The sequence below is a fragment of the Eptatretus burgeri genome, chromosome 10 (assembly GCF_056783735.1).
Source record: "Eptatretus burgeri isolate ZD-2024b chromosome 10, Ebu_testis_v1, whole genome shotgun sequence".
NCBI classification, from domain to species: Eukaryota; Metazoa; Chordata; class Myxini; order Myxiniformes; family Myxinidae; genus Eptatretus; species Eptatretus burgeri.
The window spans coordinates 19,997,300-20,021,111 of record NC_140970.1 but is presented as its reverse complement, the minus strand read 5'-3'; the positions used below and the strand labels follow the sequence as shown (position 1 = coordinate 20,021,111).

General features: G+C 42.0%; 1 protein-coding gene across 4 annotated transcripts in view; it reads left to right on the top strand.

Annotated features, from left to right (window-relative positions):
• Positions 1-23,812, top strand: part of LOC147018040 (contactin-2-like) — a 403,524-nt gene that overhangs the window by 317,980 nt on the left and 61,732 nt on the right. For 3 of the 4 annotated variants that reach the window (XM_085897311.1, XM_085897312.1, XM_085897310.1), the window contains exons 22-24: positions 926-1,027; positions 4,431-4,543; positions 8,343-8,505. In XM_085897311.1, coding sequence (XP_085753437.1) covers positions 926-1,027; positions 4,431-4,543; positions 8,343-8,505 — 378 coding nt within the window. Of the gene's footprint in view, positions 1-874; positions 1,028-4,430; positions 4,544-8,342; positions 8,506-23,812 lie in introns of those variants that run through there. The other variant, XM_085897313.1, reaches the window with a different exon arrangement.

Sequence of the window (23,812 nt, the reverse complement as noted above, 5' to 3'; positions counted from 1 at the left end):
TCATTCCTCAAATAACACGATTCAAAATACTCTAAATTTCGAAAGGGTATGAATAAGTTTGGGCTTAACTGAATGTATGTATATATATATATATATATATATATATATATATATATATATATATATATATATATATATATATATATATATATATGTATGACTTTGCTGTCAGTAATAAGTACAAATATCATGTTGGTTGAATGTATCCCCAGTTAAAGCTGCATTGAGGCCAAAATGTTGGAAGGATACTTTGCTCATTTGATTAAAGTAAAGATCTTTCTCCAGTTCGTGTTTCTTTTTGCTCTATGACTTGATACTTATCCTAAATGTCATGGATTTTTTATTATATTATGTTGTTTGTATTCACTAATTGGTTCAAACCTGCATCTGTAATAGCTTGAAGGTAAAATCTCTAACTACTGGATTTATGACTCTACTCTTTTGCTAATTGGAAGCACATTCTCACCAGATCGTGGGTTATTGTTGCAGAAAGCCAGCGTCATAAATTGATGTATGTTTGATGATGAACATTATCACAATTTATGACTAAATTAGGCATTATTATGGCATTTAATCTCAGCATTAAAAACTCCTTAATTGCATTTTTTGAGAAATCTTTGGCCGAAGGGTATACAAACAATGTCGGTATGTTGTCTTTTCACTCTCTCTTCTTGCTCTTCCATGAGCCTCAAACTTTTACTAATGGAAAACATTGGTAAATAAAACCTACGATTTATAAAATCTGAAGTTCAACGGTTATTCATGAAATTCCTGGAGCTCGCTCTTCCTTGATGACCCTTTTTAATGCATAATTATGGATAGTAGTTTATTTTACTGATTTATATACATTATCTTTTGTTCAATTTTGTGCCAGGCGAAGCTCAGGGTCACAGCCAGTCCTGATACAGACTGCCCTATACCCCAGGCCTGAAGGACGACACAATTTACAAAGTGGATGTTCGTGCATACAATACTGGAGGTTCCGGACCCCCCAGTGCAGCCTGCAACATCACCACTCGCAAAGCACGTGAGTCAAGTTCCACTGAGCTCATTACGTTAATAAGCATTTGCATCTACATACAGTACAACATCGCTTAGCCAGGCTTAAGATAGCCAGAATTGGCAGTTGACTTTACGAAGTCCACAACAAAGTCCAGCTGTCAAGTGCGCAAGAATACACTTCAGTGCAGACCAGTACAAGGTGTTCTGGCATCACCCTGTTTGCCAGCGAACTGAATTGTATTTCCTGTGTTGTGTGTGTGGTTTGGCTTATCTGTGCAAAAAAAAATACTGAAGTAAGTGAAGAAAGCTCTTGGTGACTCCTAACACAGAGGACTTTCGAACACATCCATTACAATCACCACCAAATGTTAAACTTTGAAGAAACTGGAGCAAGTTATGAGTGTCCACAGTCTCATGGTGAATATAATGTTGTAAAATCCACGACCTGTGGCATAATATAACGCAAAGGAAAAACTCCAAAAATGTCACAAGGGTTGTTCCTGGATTATGAAATCCTTGGTTTTGCTATCCAGTTTCATGGGCACATTTGAAAGGCGCAGACTTTTGAAATACGACTCGTTTATTGTGATACGTTCAATGCACAAAAAGTGAATCAATTAAGGCTCAGTTTGTAAAGAAGATGAAACACTAGATCTCTTCCTTCTTCATGCCCAAATACCTCACCAGTCAATGTCATCCTTCCTCATCAGATGAACCACAACCTTTCACGTTGTATTTATGACTTGAGGTATGCCGGTATTATCTATCTGGCCTTGTATGCAGTAAGCCTTCAGCTCCCATATGCCCATAGAGTCTGGCTAAGTGAGGTTAAACTGTACTTCATTGTATCTTCCTCGTTGTACTGTATGGCTCGCTGAAAAGAAGTTAAATTGACACAGCTATCAAGTTTAAATGTTGCTTTACCAGCTTGGCTACCTTATATTGCAGTAGGTGGAAGTGAAGATTCTTTGGGAAAGTAACACAGTTGTGCCAGACTTCTAACTATTAGTGCAGCCTCCCACCTTTGCATCCTGTCTGTCCATCCGTCGGACCATGCGTCTGTCCAGAGCCTCAACTCGAAAATGACTGGAAAACATTTCTTTAATATTCGGCACATTTATGCAATAATACCTGGCCATGAGGCATGTCAAATGATTTGGGGATCAGAGCCAATTTGTAATTTTGGAAATTAAAAAAAGTTTTTTTTTACAGGAGAGAATAGTACTCAGGAAACATTATTTATTTATTTTTATACACTTTACCAACTCCACCACCAACACACAACAGGGTGTGCACAATGTCTCGTCACCTCGGTGAAATACTAAATGAATTTTTGTTTTTTCAGACGCATTGAAAATGCGTGACAGTAGCTACGACACGATTCAATAATGCATATTCGTTAGTACGTTGTCAGGGATGCATTTCATCTTGTAACACCTCAAATGCTCTGGAGAATGTCGCACAGAAACATTCTCTGTCATGAGAATGCCTGTTCACAAACAGATCCATAGGATGCATGAACAAGGTAACATTATTAAATGTACATGTAATGTAAATATGTAATCCATCCATCCATTGGGAACATACTCTGTGCAGAGCGTTGGTGCTGCCGAAGCAGTCTCCTTGGCTACTGGGCACAATCCTGGACAGGTCGCCACTCCGACACAGTATACCAGCAAGCTGACACTCATTTTGCCGACCTCGGAAGGATGACAGGCAGAGTCAACCTCACTTGTTATTAATTCAACAGATGAGTGGGATTTGAACTCAGGATCCTCGGATCCCAAGCCCACCACCCTGACCATTAAGCCAACACCAGAGATAATTATTTAATAGTAGGTAGTTTGACCCATCACTTTGCTGACGTATTTAATCAAAAGACAGCATGTTGTATTTCACAAACATTCTGCTCTATTCACCTTGTCATTTTCCCGAGATCATCTTCCATTTGCTTGGGAAGTCAGCTAATATCACCTTCATCAACCATTCTTGTTGCTTATATATGGCGTGAGCAAAAATCACTTCCGCTTTCCTGCGCTCCGTGTTGGATTCTTTGGTTTCAACCTCCATTTAAAATTCGTGAAATAAAACATTTTGAAAATCTCGAATTAGTCTCTCATATTTCAACATCACCGTAATGCATATCATCAAGTTGTTTAAACTTTCTTATTTAAGAAGAAGATTTATCATACTGGCCACCACCAGGTGGTACTGTATGATACACATTTACATGGAAAGAATTGGGGTCTTCCTCACACCCTGAACCACCTCCCCCAGATATGCTACCCCAACAGAAACAATGCTTGGGGCACCCTTGAGCAACATGAAAAGATTTGGTTGGATTTGGTGAAGTAGTTTTTTGTTTTTGAAGCATATACAAACAAATACTACTATACAAATTCACCTTTATAGTATAGAACTATAGATCATACAATAGACATGTTTGTAACAAAAACAAAACTGTACTAGAGATAATTCCTAAATTACACAGGGGTGACAAGACATTGTGGACACCCCATACACACCACCTTTAATTTATTGATTTATTTATATGCACTTTACCATGACTGCTTCCGTACATACCACCTGAAATTTATTTAAATTTGTATACCCTTTATCATTATACGATCTACAGATGTGTCAGAAGCATTTCAGGATGGGGTGGGGTAAAAAATACATAAAGGGGCATATATATATATATATATATATATATATATATATATATATATATATATATATATATATATATATATATATATATATATATATGTATATATATATATATGAGGGTTAGTCCAAAAGCAATGCCTCTTATTTTTCAGTTTGTAATCAAAGCGTCGTCGGAAAGCTACGCAACATCATAATGAAAGGTTTGTATGTCCCGCACATTTTAAGTGGTCGTTCATACAAAGTTATTATAAGTAGCTTCATACAAAGTTACAAGATAATTGGATGGCAAAATGTAGCCGTCGTTCAAAAAACTCCATTTTCTGTTGGCAAGGATGTTAGTGTTTCGCACAGCAGAAAAAAACGGCCTCGACCTTGCTTCCCTCGGCCACGGCCGACATATTCACTCTGCTTTCCTTTTCCTGAGCAATTATAGCAAATAGAGCTGTTAATGTAAGTGAAAGACATTATATGTCTGTAAGCCAATGACAATTTATAAGACTGACATACTTCATGTTTTTCACTCAACTTAAACAGTTGTATTTAAAATCAGCAAAGATCAATCGAAATAATGAATTAAATGAATACACACATTCCTGTTCAATCAGTTACATGTCCCATGACATCATTGTTTACTTGGCAGATGGAGGTGACCTCACACTACTGGGTTCATTGATGAAATAATAATTCACAATACTGTCACTTTATTACAAGTTTATTTACGTGATAAGAACGTGACCTGTGTTCTCTGCGCTACTCAGCACCCAGCCAGGTTCCCGAGCTCTCTTTACTTGACCGGTCAAGCTCTAAGTTGACCATTGAGTGGAGCCCAGTGCGTCCACAGCATAATGAATCTGCTGTCACACAGTACAAGGCAAGATATAACATGACACTGCCTTGCCCTCAATGTCCCCTGACTCTTTTTCATGGAAAGTATGGCTGAGATTGGTATTTATTTGTTTGTTTGTTCATTTATTTTAATTGATTGTTCTCAGTCAAAGTCAGGTCAGGTTCGATCTGTGACCTGCTACAGGTACCATGTAAACCTGTACTAACCTGTTCCATGGTCGGGTTGTCGGCGACTAAACCGTCTCCCCCACCAGGTTTTCTGGTGAGGAGGGTGTTTGGATATGGACACCCAGCAGGATTAAAAACAAAACCTGTCAAAGGGCGGAGGAGCTCCTTGTGAGCCAACGGCCATCCATATCTAGTGCCCAACTGTGTCTGCGGACGTCCTCCTGCAGTTGGGTTACTTCTTATTAGGAGGTTGGTGGCAGGATTTGCACTCCGGCCACCGTAAAACCCTTCATTCCGCAAAACGCAAAAACGCAAAAAAATCTGAAAACCCACTCCGTGGGAGTACCTCCTGTGCAGCTTCCCTTCGCAGGGCAGCTCACCGGATGACAGGATTGGGGCAAAGCCTTCGGGACCCCCAATCTTTGATAGGAGGGAAACCACGGGGTAACATCCCTGGGTCAGATTGCGGGAGAGTGTGTCGGAGTGGTGCTGAGGTGTCGTCCACCAGACGGTGGTCTCCTTGGGTTAACCTGAGGCAGTCCCTTCGGGTGGGTGCCTGGAATGTCCTATCCCTAAGAGAGGATGATCACCTGTCTCTGTTATCATCTGAGCTCAAGCGTTTGGACATCGGGATTGCAGCTCTCTCTGAGGTTCGGAGACGGGATTGCGGCGAGATAATGGTGGGTGGTTACACCTACTATTGGTCTGGTCGCTCTGATGGTTACCATACCCAAGGAGTTGCTGTAGCTGTGTCCAATAAGCTGACCCCAATGATAATTGAGGTAACACCGGTCAACGAGCGTATTATGAGATTAAGGATTCGCCACTCCTTAGGTGTCATTTCCCTGGTCTCTATTTATGCTCCGACTGAGGCGAGTGATCTCACCGTGAAGGACACATTCTACGCCACACTCGAGTCTGTGGTTGATCAGTGCCCCAGACGAGATACACTTCTAGTCTTGGGGGATTTCAATGCATCGACTGGAACTGATAGGGATGGTTATGAGGTGTGTGTTGGTCCCCATGGGTCAGGAACTATGAACCAGAATAGCACTAAGTTCCTTGACTTTGCAAGAAGTCATGGACTTAGGATGGCTGGTTCATGGTTTCAGCGCCTGCAAGCTCATCGCTGGACTTGGTATTCCAACGCTGGCGGTGTGGCAATGGAGATTGAACATGTCCTCATTGACGGTCGTTGGAGGATGATCCAGAACTGCAGGGTCTACCGGAGTGCTCAGTTCCTCAATACTGACCACAGGCTTGTTGTAGCAACTCTAAAGCTGCACCTTAAATCCTGGAGAATGGTACCATCCCAGCCTAGGCTGGATGTTGCCAAGCTCAGGGATGAGAGAGTAGCTGAGGAGTTTGCGAACAGGCTGAGTGGACACTTGGGGGGTCTGGGTGCTTTGGGGGGTCCTGAAGAGTTGTGGAGCACCTTCAAGACCACCGTCCTTGATGTTGCCGGTGGATGCCTTGGAGTTCACCGCAGGGCAAAGAAGAATTTTGTCTCTCAAGGGACACTGGATACCATTGACCAGAGTCGCAGGGCCAGGCTGAATGGCAGAGCTGAGCTGTTCAGGGAGCTGAGGCGTAAAACTGTACGTGCACTGAGGGTGGACAAGGAGGCCTATGTGCGAGGAATCTGTGAGGGGGTAGAGCATCACCTGTGGACAGGTGATTCTCGTCCCGCTTCCAGGGGAATTCGCGCATTACGTTCATCCAAGCCCATCCCTCGGAGCACTGCAGTTCGAGCAGAGAGTGTTAGGCTCTTGACAGAGGAGTCTGAAGTGAAGGCCCGCTGGGCCGGTTACTTTGAGCGGTTGTACCAGGCTGATCCCCCAGCTGTCGAGTTGGACGTCAAAGGTGTTACAATCCCTGTTGCTGACCCTCGAATCAACTGTGGTCCACCATCGCTTGTGGACACACGGGCTGCGGTGAACCAGTTGAAACGGGGCAAAGCTCCAGGGATCTGTGGCATCCATGCTGAACTTCTCAAGGCTGGTGGAAATGCTGCACTCGTGTCGTTGCATGCAGTTTTGTGCTCTGCCTGGAACACAGGCATCATCCCAACTGACTGGAAGAGGGGCCTTGTTGTCCCTCTCTGGAAAGGGAAGGGTGATCGCCAAGACTGCAACAACTACCGAGGGGTGACGCTGCTCTCAGTGCCGGGCAAGGTCTTTGCTCGGATAATTCTTGATAGGGTTCGCCACCATCTGCTTGAGCACCAGCATCCAGAGCAGTCAGGCTTTACACCAAAGAGGTCAACGATTGACCGTATCCTTGCACTTCGTGTCCTCACCGAACTCAGACGAGAGTTTCGGCAGGGGCTGCTTGCAGTCTATGCTGATCTCTGTAAAGCGTTCGATTCAGTGAATCGGGATGTCCTCTGGAGGATTCTTGGTCTTCGTGGGGTGCCACCAAAACTGATCGATCTGATGTCTGAACTCTACTCTGGTACTGAGAGTGCTGTGAAGTGTGGTGGTACCATCTCTGACTTATTTCCAGTTGTTACTGGAGTCCGTCAGGGATGTGTACTTGCCCCCACACTTTTCAGCACTTGTATGGACTGGATTTTTGGGAGGATGTCGGAGAGATCAAGTTGCAGTGCATCGTTTATCAATGTCAAGATCTCAGACCTTGATTTTGCAGATGATGCAGTCATCTTTGCGGAGACTTTAGACATCCTCTTGGGGGCCCTCGAGGTGCTGAATGAGGAGTCGGAGCCGTTGAGATTACGGATTTCTTGGGTCAAAACTAAGATCCAGGCTTTCGGTGACATCTTGGATGCTGCTGTCCTGTCTGTGTCTGTTTGTGGTGAGGATGTTGAGGTCGTGGATAGATTCACTTACCTTGGCAGTGATATTCATGTCTCCGCAGGTTGTGAGCCGGAGGTCAATAGACGTCTGGGTCGGGCCTGGGGAGTCATGGATTCACTGGATCATGGGGTGTGGCGCTGCCGGTACCTGTGCGGGAGGACGAAAGTCCGAGTCTTCAGGTCCTTGGTACTTCCAGTCTTGCTCTATGGGTGCGAGATTTGGACTTTGACCAAGGATCTGAGACGGAGACTTAATTCCTTTGGTACCAGGTCTCTTCGGAGAATCCTTGGCTATCGCTGGTCGGATTTTGTGTCCAACGAGCGGTTGCTGAGAGAGGCTCGGATGAGATTTGTTACCTGCATAGTCCGTGAGCGTCAGCTGCGGCTGTATGGACATGTGGCTCGTTTTCCTGACGCTGATCCTGCTCACCAGATTCTCTCAGCGAGGGAGTCTCGTGAGTGGAGGAGGCCAGTGGGCCGACCACATGCCTCATGGTTGCAGCAGGTTGACCATCATCTCAAGGAGATGGGGATGGGCCTGGCATCTGCCTGGGGGATGGCCAGACGGAGGCCCCTGGAGTACCGGCGGAAAGTGGACGCAGCGATGCGCTGTTCTGGCACATGCTCCCATACCTGACCTGACCTTATGGCATTTTTTGTTTTGCTTGCAGTTTGATAGGGATGGCTTTGGAAAGTGGTGGGGGAGGAGGGTACCTGTGACTTCACGGATAATGCAATCAATTAAACTGGAAGGTCTTATCAGAGTTGATCAGTGTGTTGAATTTTGTAAAATGTGCACATTTGATGAAATGGACGAGCACTTCTGTGTGTCTTCTTATAGGTGGTTCTGCGGAAACAAGGCGAGGAGCCAGGACAGCCTCAGATAATCTCCAGTGACAAGACAATGGTTTCTCTCCCAGTGGAGTCTTCTGCCAGTTATGTGGTCATGGTGAAGGCTCTGAGTGATGGTGGTGAGGGACCAGGAGGTGTGCTTAACATCACAGGTGAGCAGAGGATGCACCACAAGACTGACCTCATGTGTATCGGAAATTCTGCATTCATTACCATGATAACTTAATAACGGCTGAAGGGAACTAAGTCAAACTTTGTACAAGCATGTATAATGATGTAAAGATAACGGATTAGATTATGCAGTCAAAGAGCCAAAGGTCAGAGGTCCCATTGGGTAAAAATTCTGTTACTGTGCTACCTTGTGATCCAATGATGGGATTTGACCAAACTTGGTACAAATATATATTATGATGCAAAGATGAACCGATTGGATTTTGGCATCAAAGGTCAAAGCTCAGAGATCATGTCAAGTAAAAATGTGATGCGAACAGCTGAAGGGGTTTAAATCAAACTTGGTGCAAGCATGTATGATGATCTAATAATCTGGGCATCGGCAAATCGGTCAATGGCGCAACGCTGAAGAGTGCCGTTCTAGTTGCTTTATCATTTCACAGTGATCCATGGCTCATGGTGGAGCTCATGCACCTATCACTTTCAGGAGGACATTGCAAGACGTCGATGTACTTTACACATGAATTACAAGGACATTAATAGACATTAATCAAATCAACACAGTATATAGGATTTAAACATGAGATCCCAGTATCATAACTATTTGCTGAGATGAAAGCACCAAACAGGCCTCCCATATTAAGTATGTCATGGAAAACAGTTTGATCAATATCAAAATATATTAGCTCTGGTCAAACATTGTGATCTATCAGAAAGTTTCTAAATGTACTACCATAATAAATATAATTTCAATACTTTTGTGATTTCCATAAATGCTTATTCCACAGACTAGTAACTTCATCGGCCTTCAATCTGTATTCATCTCATAATGTGTTGCTATATTTCCATGAGATTTCGTTTTGGTAATTCTTTCATTGTGCAGTATGTTGATGGTTATATCCCATATCAAAACATGCTAGTATTTTACCAATTTGTGTTTTTCTGCATTATTGAATCACTTGGTTGAAAGGGAGATGAATGGTTATTTCTTTTCACCCATCAAGTCCAATCCAATGGCAGTTAATACCATTTGTGTAATCATTTAAATATGTTCATTTAAATGTCTTCACAATAATCCGTTATAACTGGTCCGCAGTTTTCCAATTCCCAAAACATTTGATCTGTCATAAAGTTTTGGCACTCACATGAGAATATTTAATTTGAGCCAGGGAACAGGTAGCAAACTAGTTGGCATCATGGGAAGGAGTGTTAGTGCATCACATGTGTAATGTAGCCTTCCGTTGCCGCAAGAACTTCTGCAGACAGCGCCCTCCACTTTTGTAGACAGTGCCCTCTACTACAGACAGTGCCCTCCACTTCTGTAGACATTGCCCTCCACTTTTGCAGACAGTGCCCTCCACTTTTGTAGACAGTGCCTTTCACTTCCATAGACAGTGCCCTGTACTTCTGTAGATAGTCCCCTTCACTTCTGCAGACAGTTGGCTATACCTGGTGTTGGCATAATGGTTAGGGTGGTGGGCTTGGGATCCCAGGATCCTGAGTTCAAATCCCCCTTAGCTGTTGAATTAACACCAGGTGGGGTTGACTCTGTCTGTCATCTTCCGAGGTCAGTAAAATGATTGCCAGCTTGCTGATATCCTGTGTCGGAGTGGTGATCCATCCAGGATTGTACCCACTAGCCAAGGAGACTGCTTAGGCAGCACCAATGCTCTGCATGGAGTATAGTCCTGATGGATGGACTTCTGTGGACAGTGCCCTTCACTTCTGCAGACAGTTTATGTTTGCAATTTGATGTTTCCCTAATTAGGAACACCTTTCACTATTTCGAAGAATGTAAAATTATAGCTTCCTTCTAACCTTCCAAAGCTCATGCAATGACAATGGCAAATTTAGATATCTTCCAGTCAATCTGCATCTTATAACTCCTGAAGCATTTAATTGCTTTCAGTTTATAATGCTTTCAACATGCCTGTTTACTCACCGTTTTGTTGATTATAATTTTCTGCTGATAACAACCTCACACCTCTTTGTTGATTATTTTGGAGTGTTTCTCATAAAGGAATGGAGAAGGCTTTTGGGTGTTACTAGAACACTGTCAAACACGATGCATTGCAGCACTTACAGCATTAATGCCTGAGGCAGTATGGCTCATTATTAGCACCCTCAATAACAAGGTTGTCCACACACTCTTCCCTTTGATGGCTCTCTGCATAATCTGGCTAGCCAATGTCTTATGAATAATGGGAACGATTCCTTCACTATTATTGTCTCATACAACCAGATAGGTGATTTTCACCTCCTCCCAACCTCCCCTGCCCCCCCCCCACCCCAATATGTGTGATGTGCGGTCCATATGAGACCAGTCTACTAGACTGATTGGCTTATGAGTCAAGGACTGCATGGCTAGCCCTGGGCCACAGGCCACCTTGCTGACTGTACCTGGTTGAGCTCCCGTTTCATCCACATTTCCCATCGATCCATCCCAAAACACTCGAGTCAATTTGCCCGGTGCACTTAATTACGACGGTGCACATTTGTCAGCCAGGCTGCCTCATTGCTGGCAGGCACAGAGAGAAAGTGCTTAAGCAGCCACATTATCATTTCTATCCTGGAGGATATCCTGTTCCTCGGTGGGTTTTTTTTCCACTGCTCGTCTTGGTCTGGGACATGCCACTTTACAAAAAAAAGATTGTTTTTTTTCCATTCTCTTTCTTTCTCCTTTTTTGTTCTTTTTCTGTTGCAGTGATGCATGATTTGCTGTCAAACGCTTTCCCAGGGGTCGGCACTCGTTAGATGGAAAGCTTCTTGCAGAAAACTGATTGCTTCCTCCTAAGAAGTTGTTATTAAATAATAATTGCCAACTCTGCAGCAGCTACCATTGCCAAAGGGATTAGAGGATTGGAAAGAGAAGAGGATAAAAGATGTAAACGAAGATAATTAATTATTTTGTACCCAAAGTGCCAAAATAGCAATATAATCTTGCTGTCATATTTTGATGCAAGATCCTGTTCCATTCGAATTTTGATGGCCTGTCCGAAAATCCTTTTCACTTTGTGGAACTGCCATTAACAAGTGACTTGCAGTTATTGGGGATAGCAGCTGGATACAAAGGGTCCATGACCATTGGCCTGTATCTCCTCCTCCTTGTTACTGTAAGCTGGCTCTATGAGATAAATCCACGAGAAAATGTGATAGACAAAACATAGCTTTAAGTATTATCAGGTTGGTGGCCTCTTTATCTTCAACCACCTCCTTTTTGGTCTTGCATCCTTTTCCTCTTTCTTTGCTCTCCCCCCCCCTATCCCAACCCCAACCCCCACCCAAACCCCCACATATTTCTGCATGGTGCACATGGCCACCTGCTGCAGTAACCCACTTCTGACAGAACTCCCAAAATAGAGGCTCACTCATCACCTCCACTCATTTGATCCTCTTCTCTCTCGTCTGTGGAACCAATTTCATCAGTTTATTCAATGCCATTCTTCCCTCCAAGATGGCTGTTCACCATCACCTCTGGTCATCCCCCATCCATACTCATGATCTTTTCAATCCTCATTAACTCTCTCCAAACCCATCCCTTCCTTTCCAGGTTAGTGTGTTCTCTCTCCATCCTCACCCTCTTTTTCCTTTTTTTGTTTCATTTATTTTTCATATCTGGTTTTCGCTTCCTTTAGTTGCTGTGTTGGAGCTTGGATCCAACTTGTTCACCTCATTTGTGCTCTTCCCCCTCCCCTTGAGAGCATTCTACCCCAGGCCAATTCATTCTCCAAGTCCCTCCTATGTGTCTCTCTACCTTGCTGTTGGTGTGTTTTCCCCCTTTCCACGATGTTCTCCTTGTTCTATTATAATCTTGTTCATTCTGTATGTTCCAGCTCTTCCACGAGCCTCCACTCTGTTATGCAAAAAAGCTGTATTTTGATTGTGAATATTACATTTATCCACTATCAGAGATCAAAGGTCACAATATACTGTATAATGGGCTTGTAGATTTATCCGTTTATTTATGACTTGCAAAATCTATGATTCGGAAGTATATTGGTTGGTCTGGTCTATGATTGTCTGTCTGTTACTTGGCGAAAGAATTTTGCCAAGTGTAAAGGTCTGTTGTGTCTGTTCGTCTGTCTTTCTGTCTGTTTGTCACACGGTTTTTGTAATGAATTTTCGTGTGTGTGTGTGTGTGTGTGTGTGTGTGTGTGTGTGTGTGTGTGTGTGTGTGTGTGTGTGTGTGTGTGTGTGTGTGTGTGTGTGTGTGTGTGTGTGTGTGTGTGTGTGTGTGTGTGTGTGTGTGTGTGTGTGTGTGTGTGTGTGTGTGTGTGTGTGTGTGTTGGTAACCGGCCAGGGAGAGCAACGCATATTTTTGGTCAGGATTCAAATCCGGATCTGGATAAAGTAATTTTTAAAGTGATTCTTCACCATTGAGAGATGAGGCTAAAAACGATATTGCATGATGTCTGAAAAAGTTGTGGACAGATTTAGAAAAAAAAACTTGGTGGACAGGAGGGGTGTGCAATAAGGGAGAATCGATTTGATTTTTGGTAAAGATCTCTTATCCGGATTCGGATCTTAAGCAAAATAAAAATAAAAAAAATCGATTACAATCCGCCACGTTGCCTACTCGGCTGTGCATCTGTCACATGGTACATTGGTTCGCAGTCCGCACAAACATTATAACTTTATTTTAAAACCGTTTTTCACAAGATTTGCTTTGATTCCATATAGAGCACACCATGAATCCTCCAAAAATATAGACACAGCTCTAGTAGCTGCTATGGATAAGCAGTCACTCTGGGGGACAGGGCGTGAGGTCTGGCAGTGAATGCATTAATCATATAGTGTCCCTTAAAGGTTCATCTCGGTTATTTGAAATTTGATGCATTTTCCTTATGAAAAAGGCGTTTTTGGTCGGACTTTCACACAATTTGTTGCAGTCGAGTCTGAATCTGTCGGCGACTCTAAAAAAAAATCAGCTACATAGTACTGTACATTCTCAGGCGAAAATACTTTCCCACATCATAAAACATGGTTTAAAGAATACATGTACAATCCTTATACAAACAAACAGCTTATAACATCAAGCATGTGATGAAATGCATATCTTCCATGAAAAAAATCCATTTAGACATTTTTATTACAAAAAAACCGGCGTGGCCTGACATCTATCCGAGGTCTGACGAGCGACGCCATCAGTAAGGACCGAACTTAAACATTAATAATTCGGCAATTATAAATACAGCTATTCCTCGGTATTAAGATCAGGTATTCGATGATATCAGTAAGGAAAGTGAAAAAAAAAACACATTTTGAATGCTTTATCGTTAAGAAATCATTGCGGCCTGTTCCAAGTCAAGGTATGGTTGAGCAGACCATAAAAACATGGCGGCTTCAGACCCGAGCGAGGTAACCCAGGATACGCCTTAAGACCCCAGAGATTGAGGTGGCTGAGGATTGCCTGATAAAGGATGTTATTAAATAAGGACGTTAATTATCTTCAAAATGGCTGCTTTAACCCAAACTTCCAATTTCCACTGTTGCACTCCCTTGGAGTTCTATTTGTATGCATGCAAAGTTTCAGGCTGCTCGGTTTCATGGTTTTGGAGATATGGAAGACACACACACACACACACACACACACACACACACACACACACACACACACACACACACACACACACACACTGACATTTATTGGTAAAGATATATGATTATATCTCATAAAGTTGTGGACTAGTTATGACAAAACGAGGTGGATGAGTTAGTTAGGTGCTAAGAACAAGCCGATTCGATTTTGCTTCTGGTCCGGTTTCAGATCCTATTATCGGTGGGATCAGTGGGATTGTGGAACTTATCACAAAGTATATACTGTTCAGCCTGGTTGAGGTACACACTATACTGAGTGCCATTCGCGTTCGTTCTGTTTCACAAAGTGTCGTTCTACGAGTGAATTCTAGTTTGTTTGTCTGTCTGTCAATCACTTACAAGTCCCAATTTTAAGCCGATCTTGACGAAACTTTACAAAATAGTAGATCTGGTCATAAGCAAGAAACCTATTGATTTTGAGATTAAAATGTCAAAAGGTCAACATAGGCCAAAGGTCAAAAACTTTGGTCTATTTCTAAAATGTTCAATTTCATCCGAATGACTTGAAATTTGAAGAGGATTTGCATATCAAGTCACTGAATTCAACCACCAGCTATTTTGAAGTTAACATCGGCAAAAAGGTCAACAAAGGCCAAAGGTCAACAACTTAGGTGAAATTTCTAAAATCCTCATTTTTCATCAGATTGACATGAAAGTTGAACAGGATTTGCATATTTGGTCATTGAACTCAAGTCCAATTATTTTATTGTCAAACCAAGTCAAAAGGTCAACATCAGTGAAATGATCAACATAGGCCAAATTTCTAAAATTGTCAATTTTCATCTGATTGACTTGAAATTTGAACAGGATTTTCATATCAGATCACTGAATTCAACAACCAACGATTTTTGAGGTCAAAATTGTCCACCTCATCCATTTGAACATTGTCCCTGCTCGACATTGATGTCTTCTTCTCGCTCAATGCATGACTTGTTTAATTGCAAGCACTGCAAATGTTTTTTCGATGCCTTGAGATCAGTCAATCCCACCATGGCCGTTGTAATTCCCTTGAATTTGAAGTTCATTCCTTATTCTGTCTTGATCCATCTTTTGAGTGCATCGTATGTAAATGACACTGCACATGCCTCAAAGAAAAATACTAAGTATTACATTGAATTATTTTAGGTTGTATCATCAATCTGTTTTGGTAGCTTTCTTAAAAATTAAGCCTCTTGAAGTGGACAAAATACCATACTCTTTCCATAGCCTTTTAGTGAGGCCAAGGTGAGGCAACTTGGAGGCGTGTGCGCACAGCTCTAAGAATCTAAGCTAGCTTGCCAGCTCAATATAAGATTCGGCAACAGTACATGTATCCTTTGGTACGAATCATAGATTGAAGGTGAAGAAAATGAAAGTGTGTGTGTGTGTGTGTGTGTGTGTGTGTGTGTGTGTGTGTGTGTGTGTGTGTGTGTGTGTGTGTGTGTGTGTGTGTGTGTGTGTGCTTGTTTGTGTGTGTTGGTTGGTTGGTATCTCCATTTGCGGGTTTCAGGAGGTGGAACTGAGTCCTCCCAGGACTCAAAGTATCCATTTCCACTTTGGTAAGGGATCACAGTTCATGGACCAAGCTGTTGAATTTTTGTTGTTCTCAGAGTTTTGATCCGAGGGCTCTTTTCAAGAGCATCACCGAACACCAGACTGCCTCCAACTGTCATTCCTTTGTGGTGAGCCGGATCCGGACGAAATTTGGTGGCGAGGTTGGGTGTGTAATAAGGACAAATTGATTATATTTTGGTGAAGATCTGTATTCAGATAATTTTTTCAGTTATTCTTCACCTTTGAGAGATCGGGCTAAAAACGATATATAGCACAATATCTGCAAAAGTTATGCACGGATTTTGACGAAATTTGGTGGACAGGTTGGGTGTCTGCCATGGACTAATTGATTCGATTTTGATGAAGATCTGGATCTGGACCTGGATCCGAGAATTTTTTTTGAATTTTTTTAAGTGATTCCTCACCATTGAGAGATGTTGCCAAAAATATATATAGCATGCTATTTCAAAAAGTTGTGCACGGATTACACTGAACAACAAAAAATTTTTACTGGAGATGTGTAAAGTGATTTAGACTAATTTGGGTACGCTGATTTCAAAAATCATAACCGTTTTGCTGTATCACGTCAGGATTTTCAGTAACAGAAATATTCCCATTGCCTAGAAGTCAGGATTTCAATGAAATTTACAAAAATTCATTTATTCATTTATTTCATCATGAATGCTTCAAAATTATAGAAATTACAGAAAAACTCCACTAGAATGTAATTAAAAATGCTTTAGGCATTTGGCTTTGCATTTGTGCTGCTCTGTGTCAGTTTCACGATGCAGGAACCAGCAGAAATCGCCCATCATGTTCGGGTTGTGCCGCCCTTGGTAACGCGTCTCCATGAGTGCAATCTCTTGGTGGAATCGCTCGCCGTGCTCGTCCGAGACTGCTCCCAAGTTGTCAGGGAAGAAGTTCAGGTGCTGGTGTAGGAAATGGATTTTCAGGGACATCCTGGAGCCAAGTTTCCTGAAGGACTCCAGCAGCTGCTGCACTATTTCTTCATAGTTGTCCGCGCGCTCATTCCCCAAGAAGTTGTCCGTCACAGCTTTGAACCTCCTCCACGCTGCCAGCTCTTTGGGGTTTAGAGTTGTCGGAAAAGTTTCATCCTTCATAATCTGTCGGATTTGCGGTCCAACAAAGACACCAGCCTTGATCTTGGCCTCCGACAAGGTGTTGCCAAACTTTTCCTTGAGGTATAAAAACCCACGCCTATTCAGATCCATTGCCCGTACAAAACTTTTCAGCAAGCCGAGCTTTATGTGGAGTGGTGGAAGGAAAACCTTGGCTGGGTCGACAAGGGCGACATGCTTCACGTTGTGTCGACCAGGTACATGCTCTTTTCGCTCTTCCCAATCTTTCTTCGTCCAGTGATTCTTGTCGTCTCTGCTATCCCAGAGACAAAGGAAGCACATGTATTTCGTGTAGCCTGACTGCAGCCCTAACAACAGCGCCACCACTTTCAAGTCTCCGCAGATGTGCCAGTTGAAGTCATTGTACTTGATGGAATCAAGCAGCTGCCGCATAGTCTCATAGGTCTCTGTCATGCCGAACGCGTGAGCCAGTGGGACTGATGGTTTCTCGTTGCCATTGTGGAGCAAAACAGCCTTCAAGCTGTTCTTCCCCGAGTCGATGAAGAGGCGCCAGTCTGCAGGATCGTGATCACACCCAAGTTCTTTCAACAGACCGTTGATGTCACTGCAGAATGTCATCGTGTCTTCCATCTCAAAGAACTCAGCCATGTCTCTGTGACGTGCTCTGAACAAGGATATCTTGGTGTTAGGTTCAAGTAGATTCCACTGCTGCAGCCTTGATCCAAGCAGCTCTGCCTTCGCCTTTGACAGCGAGAGATCTCTTACAAGATCATTTAAGTCTCCCTGGTTCAGAAGGTGTGATTCTTGAGTGTCGGGTTCAAAAGGTTCATCATCACCATCCTCTTCACCACTGCTTACAGCTATGTTCTGATCAGCTGGAGGTGTTGGAACGGGGTTCTTGTCATCATGAGGCACAGGTTTACGAGCAGAGACGCAGTCAGCGTACTTGATGTGACCTTTATTCTTCTTGTTGAAGACGGCGATGCTTGTGCAGCAGAAATAACAATCATCATGATGATTCTGCGGCTCACGCCATATCATGGGCACCGCAAATGGCATGCTCGCGCGCTTGCCCACCAACCACTGAGTCAAGGTTGTGTGACAGCTTGTGCAGCAGATGTGTGGTGCCCAGCTCTGTTCTTGGTCCCCCACCTTACACCCGAAGTAGTGAAAGTAGGCGGCCTTCATTTTCACTGCTGTAGATATACTTCGCTGTTGATCTTTTTTGGTATACCGACCACAGACATAACAGAAGTTGTCAGGATGATTGGTAAAGGAACGCCTACTCATCTTTATCTGAAAGAAAGAAATATAACACAAGTTAACAACAATTGTACGAAATAGACATGTTAAAGACATATGTAAATTTCATTGAAATCCTGACTTCTAGGCAATGGGAATATTTCTGTTCCTGAAAATCCTGACGTGATACAGCAAAACGGTTATGATTTTTGAAATCAGCGTACCCAAATTAGTCTTAATCACTTTACACATCTCCAGTAAAAAAAAAATTTTGAAATTTGTTGTTCAGTGTTATAACAAAACTTAGTGGATGATTGGGGCAGGTGACAAGAACAAGGCGATTACATTTTGGTTTAGGTCCGGATGCACATCCATCCTTTGAGTGGGATACAAAACGTAAACTGTTCAGCCTTGCGGAGGTATACACTCTTCCGAGTACTGTTTCAGTGAGTATGTATGATATTTTTTGTTGTATACACCTTTGAGTTTGCTGCACTGGACTGCATATTGTTCGTCCTGCTGAAACAGCCTAAGTATGTTTGTACGTAAAGTGTAAAAAACAAGAAGCAAAAGTGAAAATTGTTTCTTGCTGTGTGTGTGTGTGTGTGTGTGTGTGTGTGTGTGTGTGTGTGTGTGTGTGTGTGTGTGTGTGTGTGTGTGTGTGTGTGTGTGTGTGTGTGTGTGTGTGTGTGTGTGTGTAGTAGTGCAGAATGATTCATACAGAAACACTTATTTATGTCTGCCTGTGGCTGTGTCTGCACACCTGCTTGGTTTCAAATTGCCCTGCATCAATCTAGCACACAATTTCCCATGCTGTCAGCTCAACTCCATCTCAATTCCCCATTGCGTCAATTTACTTGCAGATACGCTGCTCATGCTAGATCGATATTAACCCTCTCTGACTCTGTGGCCTAACTAACCCTCAATTAATTTTTATGACAAATTATTGCTTTTTATCCTCCGCTGCATGGCGGAAGGGGGATGTTGTTGTCACCCGGGTCATCCGTCCGTCCGGCTGGCTGGGCGTCAACATTTATAGCTGTGAGTGTGATAACTCATAAACTGTTCCCCATATCGATTTGAAATTTGGGTCACACATGTACCACTTGAAAAGGAAGAACCCTATTGATTTTGGGCATGGCCAGATCCAAGATCACCGACTGGGGCGGCCATCTTGAAAAAAATGTTTTTTGTAATAAATGGAAAACCGCTTATCTGATTTCAATTATTTTTGGTTACGACGTTCCTCACCCCTGGGGAACTTTTTCGAGATGATGACCAAATGGTGTCTTGTTTCCAATTCACCTCCCTCATTATCTGGAATATGTATGACCTTTTTCATTCAATGGCGGGGGATTCCCCATCTCTGATGGTATATTTTTCTATCTCCGTTGTCTCTTTATCTGGTGGGGTTAACTTAGAAGTAGAGATCAGATGCGGTTATTTCACGGATTGAGTTCAGAGAATCAGTCGTCTAGACTGGTAGGATAGCTCAGGAAGTATCACGTTGCCATTAAGCTGTATCATCTAAGTTTGATACCAAACAGTTTCAGACAATTACTGTTCTGATGCAATTCCATTAGGGGATGCTGGATTCAGATCAAGGCATCTTTTGGAATAAGAGGTGAATCCAGCAGTCTCGTCTGCATTTAGGTTGTGGATGCTAAAGATACTCTTATATATTTTAAAATAGTATTCCGTTGTGTGCTGGTACCAGAGCCAAATTCTTTCCTTGGTGTTGGTCTATATAATTAGCATACCTACATTAGTTGGGAGTGCTGGAGCATCTCGATGACACTCTCAAGATGAACCAAATGGCCTGCTCTTTCATATCATTTTCCTTGTACGTCAATATTAATATACTGCATTTAGCTCTTTCTAACCACTGACTCACTGACTCACTAACTAAAGATCGGTACCTTCCGGGTGACTTAGAAAGCTGAAATTTTGTGTGCTGATGGACATCAAAGCTGGAACACCAGAAAAAAAATCACAGAATTATCGAACAAAATCCATAAAAGAAAATATAAATAAACCAATGTCACCCCCAGGGTGACCAGTATCTTGCCAAAATGTGAACATGAGTGACTTATTTATTCGATTAAAGTTACTCAAAAAAATAAGGGTTTCGTTGACCTTGATGCTTGACCTTTTTTGTGACCTAGACCTTTGACCTTGACCTTTATTTTCGTACGGTTAATGGTATCTCTCCAGGACCGTTGTACATGAAATATCAAAAGATTTTGATGAGAACTGAGGAAATAAAATTTTCATGAAAAATCCGTTTTTTCGTCATGACGTCATCAAATGACGTCATAGCGTCAAACTTTTGACAGATCTGGAAAGCACTTATCAAGCGCTTTCATATGAGGTATTACTCGATATGGTATCTAAGATTTCAAAATTTGACCTTGAGGTCAAAAACTTTCGACCTCCAGCGCTAACCATGAAGGTCAAGGCCGATCGCCATCAAAAATTAATCAGCTGAGCGCCAGACCATGAACTATATTCCCTTGAAGTTTGAAGACGATCCGATCAAAATTACTCAAAAAATAAGGGTTTCGTCGACTCCCCTGATTTGCGACAAAGTGACCTTGACCTTTGACCTTTGACCTTGACCTTGAAAATTTTATGCGCTGAAAGGGACCTCTATAGGACTCTGATATGCGAAGTTACAAAAATTTCCAATGATAACTGTGCTCTGCAGAGTGATCGATACGTGATTACAGACAAACAAACAAAACAAAATAAACAAACAAAAAAAAACATACAAGCTGACTAACATATCTTGCAAAACTTCGTTTTGGCAAGATAATAACTTTAAAAAAACAAATGAAAAAAAAATGCAGGTGAGCGACCCGAGACAATGGGGAAGCACAGTAATTTTGTGTGCCGACGGACATCGAAGCCGATACACCAGAAAAATTCACAGAATCGTGGGACAAGATCCGTAAATGAAAATATAAATAAATGAAAAATCAAATGCAAGTGAGTGACCCGAGACAATGGGGAAACACGGTTTGTATGCTTACACAATGTGGACTTACACTTTCACACTCTGCTCGTATTATATAAAACGATCATTGAAGATAGAAACTGATCAAAAAGACCTTTATAGAAAAATGCTTTGTTATCCTTAAATACTTCCTCCAGTGAAAAAATGTCCTTCAAAGCTTTGAGGATAATAAAATATATTATCATTAGTTGGAGCAGAAGCTTCGTTTTGGAAAACAAGGGAAAAGAGCAGGAATGAATTATTGAATTGTAGTCGAGTGGGTCACCAACAGTTATAAACAATTGAGAGAGACAAAGACAGGGAAAGGCTGTTTTATAAAGGGCAACTGACAATTCACATTTATATTATTTTTGCATAATTCACGATTATAGTGTCATATCTGAAAAATAGCACAATGAAATTCCAATAGGATGTTGGACAAGGTTGTGCTTTCCTCATTCAGAGTAGTTTGTTTTTATCTCAGGTCATGCCATAAACATGTACTGAAGGAGTCAGATCGAAGAGTTTGGGGTTGTTGGGGGAGAGCCAGTGGAATCAAAATAAAGCATATTGTGTGCAATTGTATATCAAATCACAGATGGTTTTGTCATTTCCTTTTTCTCGTTTTGAACTTTAACATATAAATGATGAATAAATAGATACATTTTAATATGATGCTGATTTTTTTTTCCAGCGTGCCACATTGGCATTGCAGTGCAAGTGTGCACAAGTGCAGCCTGCACACCTATTGCATGAATAATGAGGACATTAGGAGTCAAAAGACAAATCGACATGGCACATAGGATTCAATTCTCGGGTAACAATTCAGCCACGAGGCACCTGATTAGACCAATGCACCAAACAAGCCACCCATTTTGTGCAGATTTATATCCTTCTTCTATACCCTATAAAATCAAAAAGTTAAACCTCACGAGGACAGCATCACAATAAAATTAACCTGCTGTGAAATAAAACAGAAAAATCAGACAATACGATACACACAGTTTGAATCATTTTGTGTCGCCTTAGGAGTATCTAGGTTAAAGGATGGCACACGTGAGTACCGGGCCTGCTCATACATCCTCCGATCATACAGCTACGGGAAGCTATTGGTAGTATAAGCGATGCATCCTCGATGAATAGCAGACACGTGCATTGCTCATTGGGTTGGTTCACACCGTTGCTCATCCTCATGACTGTTTGCTTTTAATTGCTCGTTTTCGCAACTCTGTGAGACCATTAATGGGTTTAAGTGTCTCTTGACACCTATGTTATAATGGTGCAATTGCCTGAAGGAGGTTTAACTTTTCCCCTAAACCATAGTTTTCCACCATCTTTGTTTTATGGACAGCTTCCCAACTCGTTTTAAGTACATGGAAACTCAAACAATAAAAGGTTGTTCAGCCCATAATACCTATGTGCATCTTTTTCTTTGCACTCAGAGATAATATAAGGAGCATTCAAAATGTTCTAAGAACGGACTATCCATTGACAACTGAAAACAATGACTTTTTGCTCATTATACTCTGTAAACTTAAATGTATGCTAGTTAATACATATGTTGTTAGTTCCATTAATCTGAGATTGATTATTGTTTCAAAATATAATTCAGAACTTTGCTTGTTCATATAATTTTTAATATTACTACAATTAAGCATCAAGGTATCATCAAATTTTTTTTGCAAAGAAATTGTCACCTCCAAAAGGAATCTACAAATACATGTTTGCCATGTATGGTGTCAGGTGCAATCTTGTATGCTATCGTAGCCGAATGCGTGGCTGATTTTAAGCATGGATGTGAGTCCCTTGAAGATGACCCCCAGTCAGAAAAGCCACCAAGTGTTTCCCAGGACGACGCATTAGTCATGGAGAATCCTCGAGTTAAGATCGCCCAAATATCCACAGCACTTGACATTTATCAAGGTGGAATTTTCACCTTCATCCAAGAGCATTTGGGCATGTCCAAAGGCTCAGCAAGATGGGTCCCCTGAAACCTTATCACTCACGTTCGGCAACAACCCCTGACATCATGTCACGATCTTTTAAAACTGTTCAATGCAGATCAAGCTGACCTTTTATGCTAATCTCGTAACTTGCGACAAAATATAGTTTTTCACCACTGGGATCCTGAAACCAAAATAATATCCATACAATGAAAGCACAAGGGATGACAAGGGATCCACCACTCCCTACCTGGCAGGATCTTTGTGTAGATTTTATGGAATGCCAATGGAACAATACTGGTTGGGGAAAATTATGCCAGCCTCATCCAAAAATTAGTCAAGGGGCATTATAGTGAAGAAGAAAAGTTTCATGTCATGGATATGTATCTCGATGATATAACATTTTTGAATGCCACTCATATATGTCATGGCCAGAAAACGAAACAAGATTGGTATAAAATCACACAGACTGTAAAAACAAGAAAGCCAACAAGGACTTAAAGGAGCAAATGAAACAAGATCCAGGCATAAAGAGTTCCACCTGTATAATGGCATATTGATCGAAATAATGTTGTTACCTCCACCACTGAAGGTGAATGGAGGTTATGTCTCTCACCCCTGTCATGTTTTTACCCCTGTGCATCCGATCAGCTATGTTTTTGTGAACAGGATATCTCAAAAAGTAAAATGAAATTTGATTTGGATGAAATTTGGTGGACGAGTTGGTTGGGTGACAAAAACGAGCCGATTAAATTTTAGTTCAGGTGGGAATCCATATCTGGCCTTTCAGTGGGATACAAAACGTAAACTAATCGGCCTGGCAGAGGTGTGCTCTCCATCGAGTGCCCTTCGAGTTTTTAACTCCTACTACCATGAA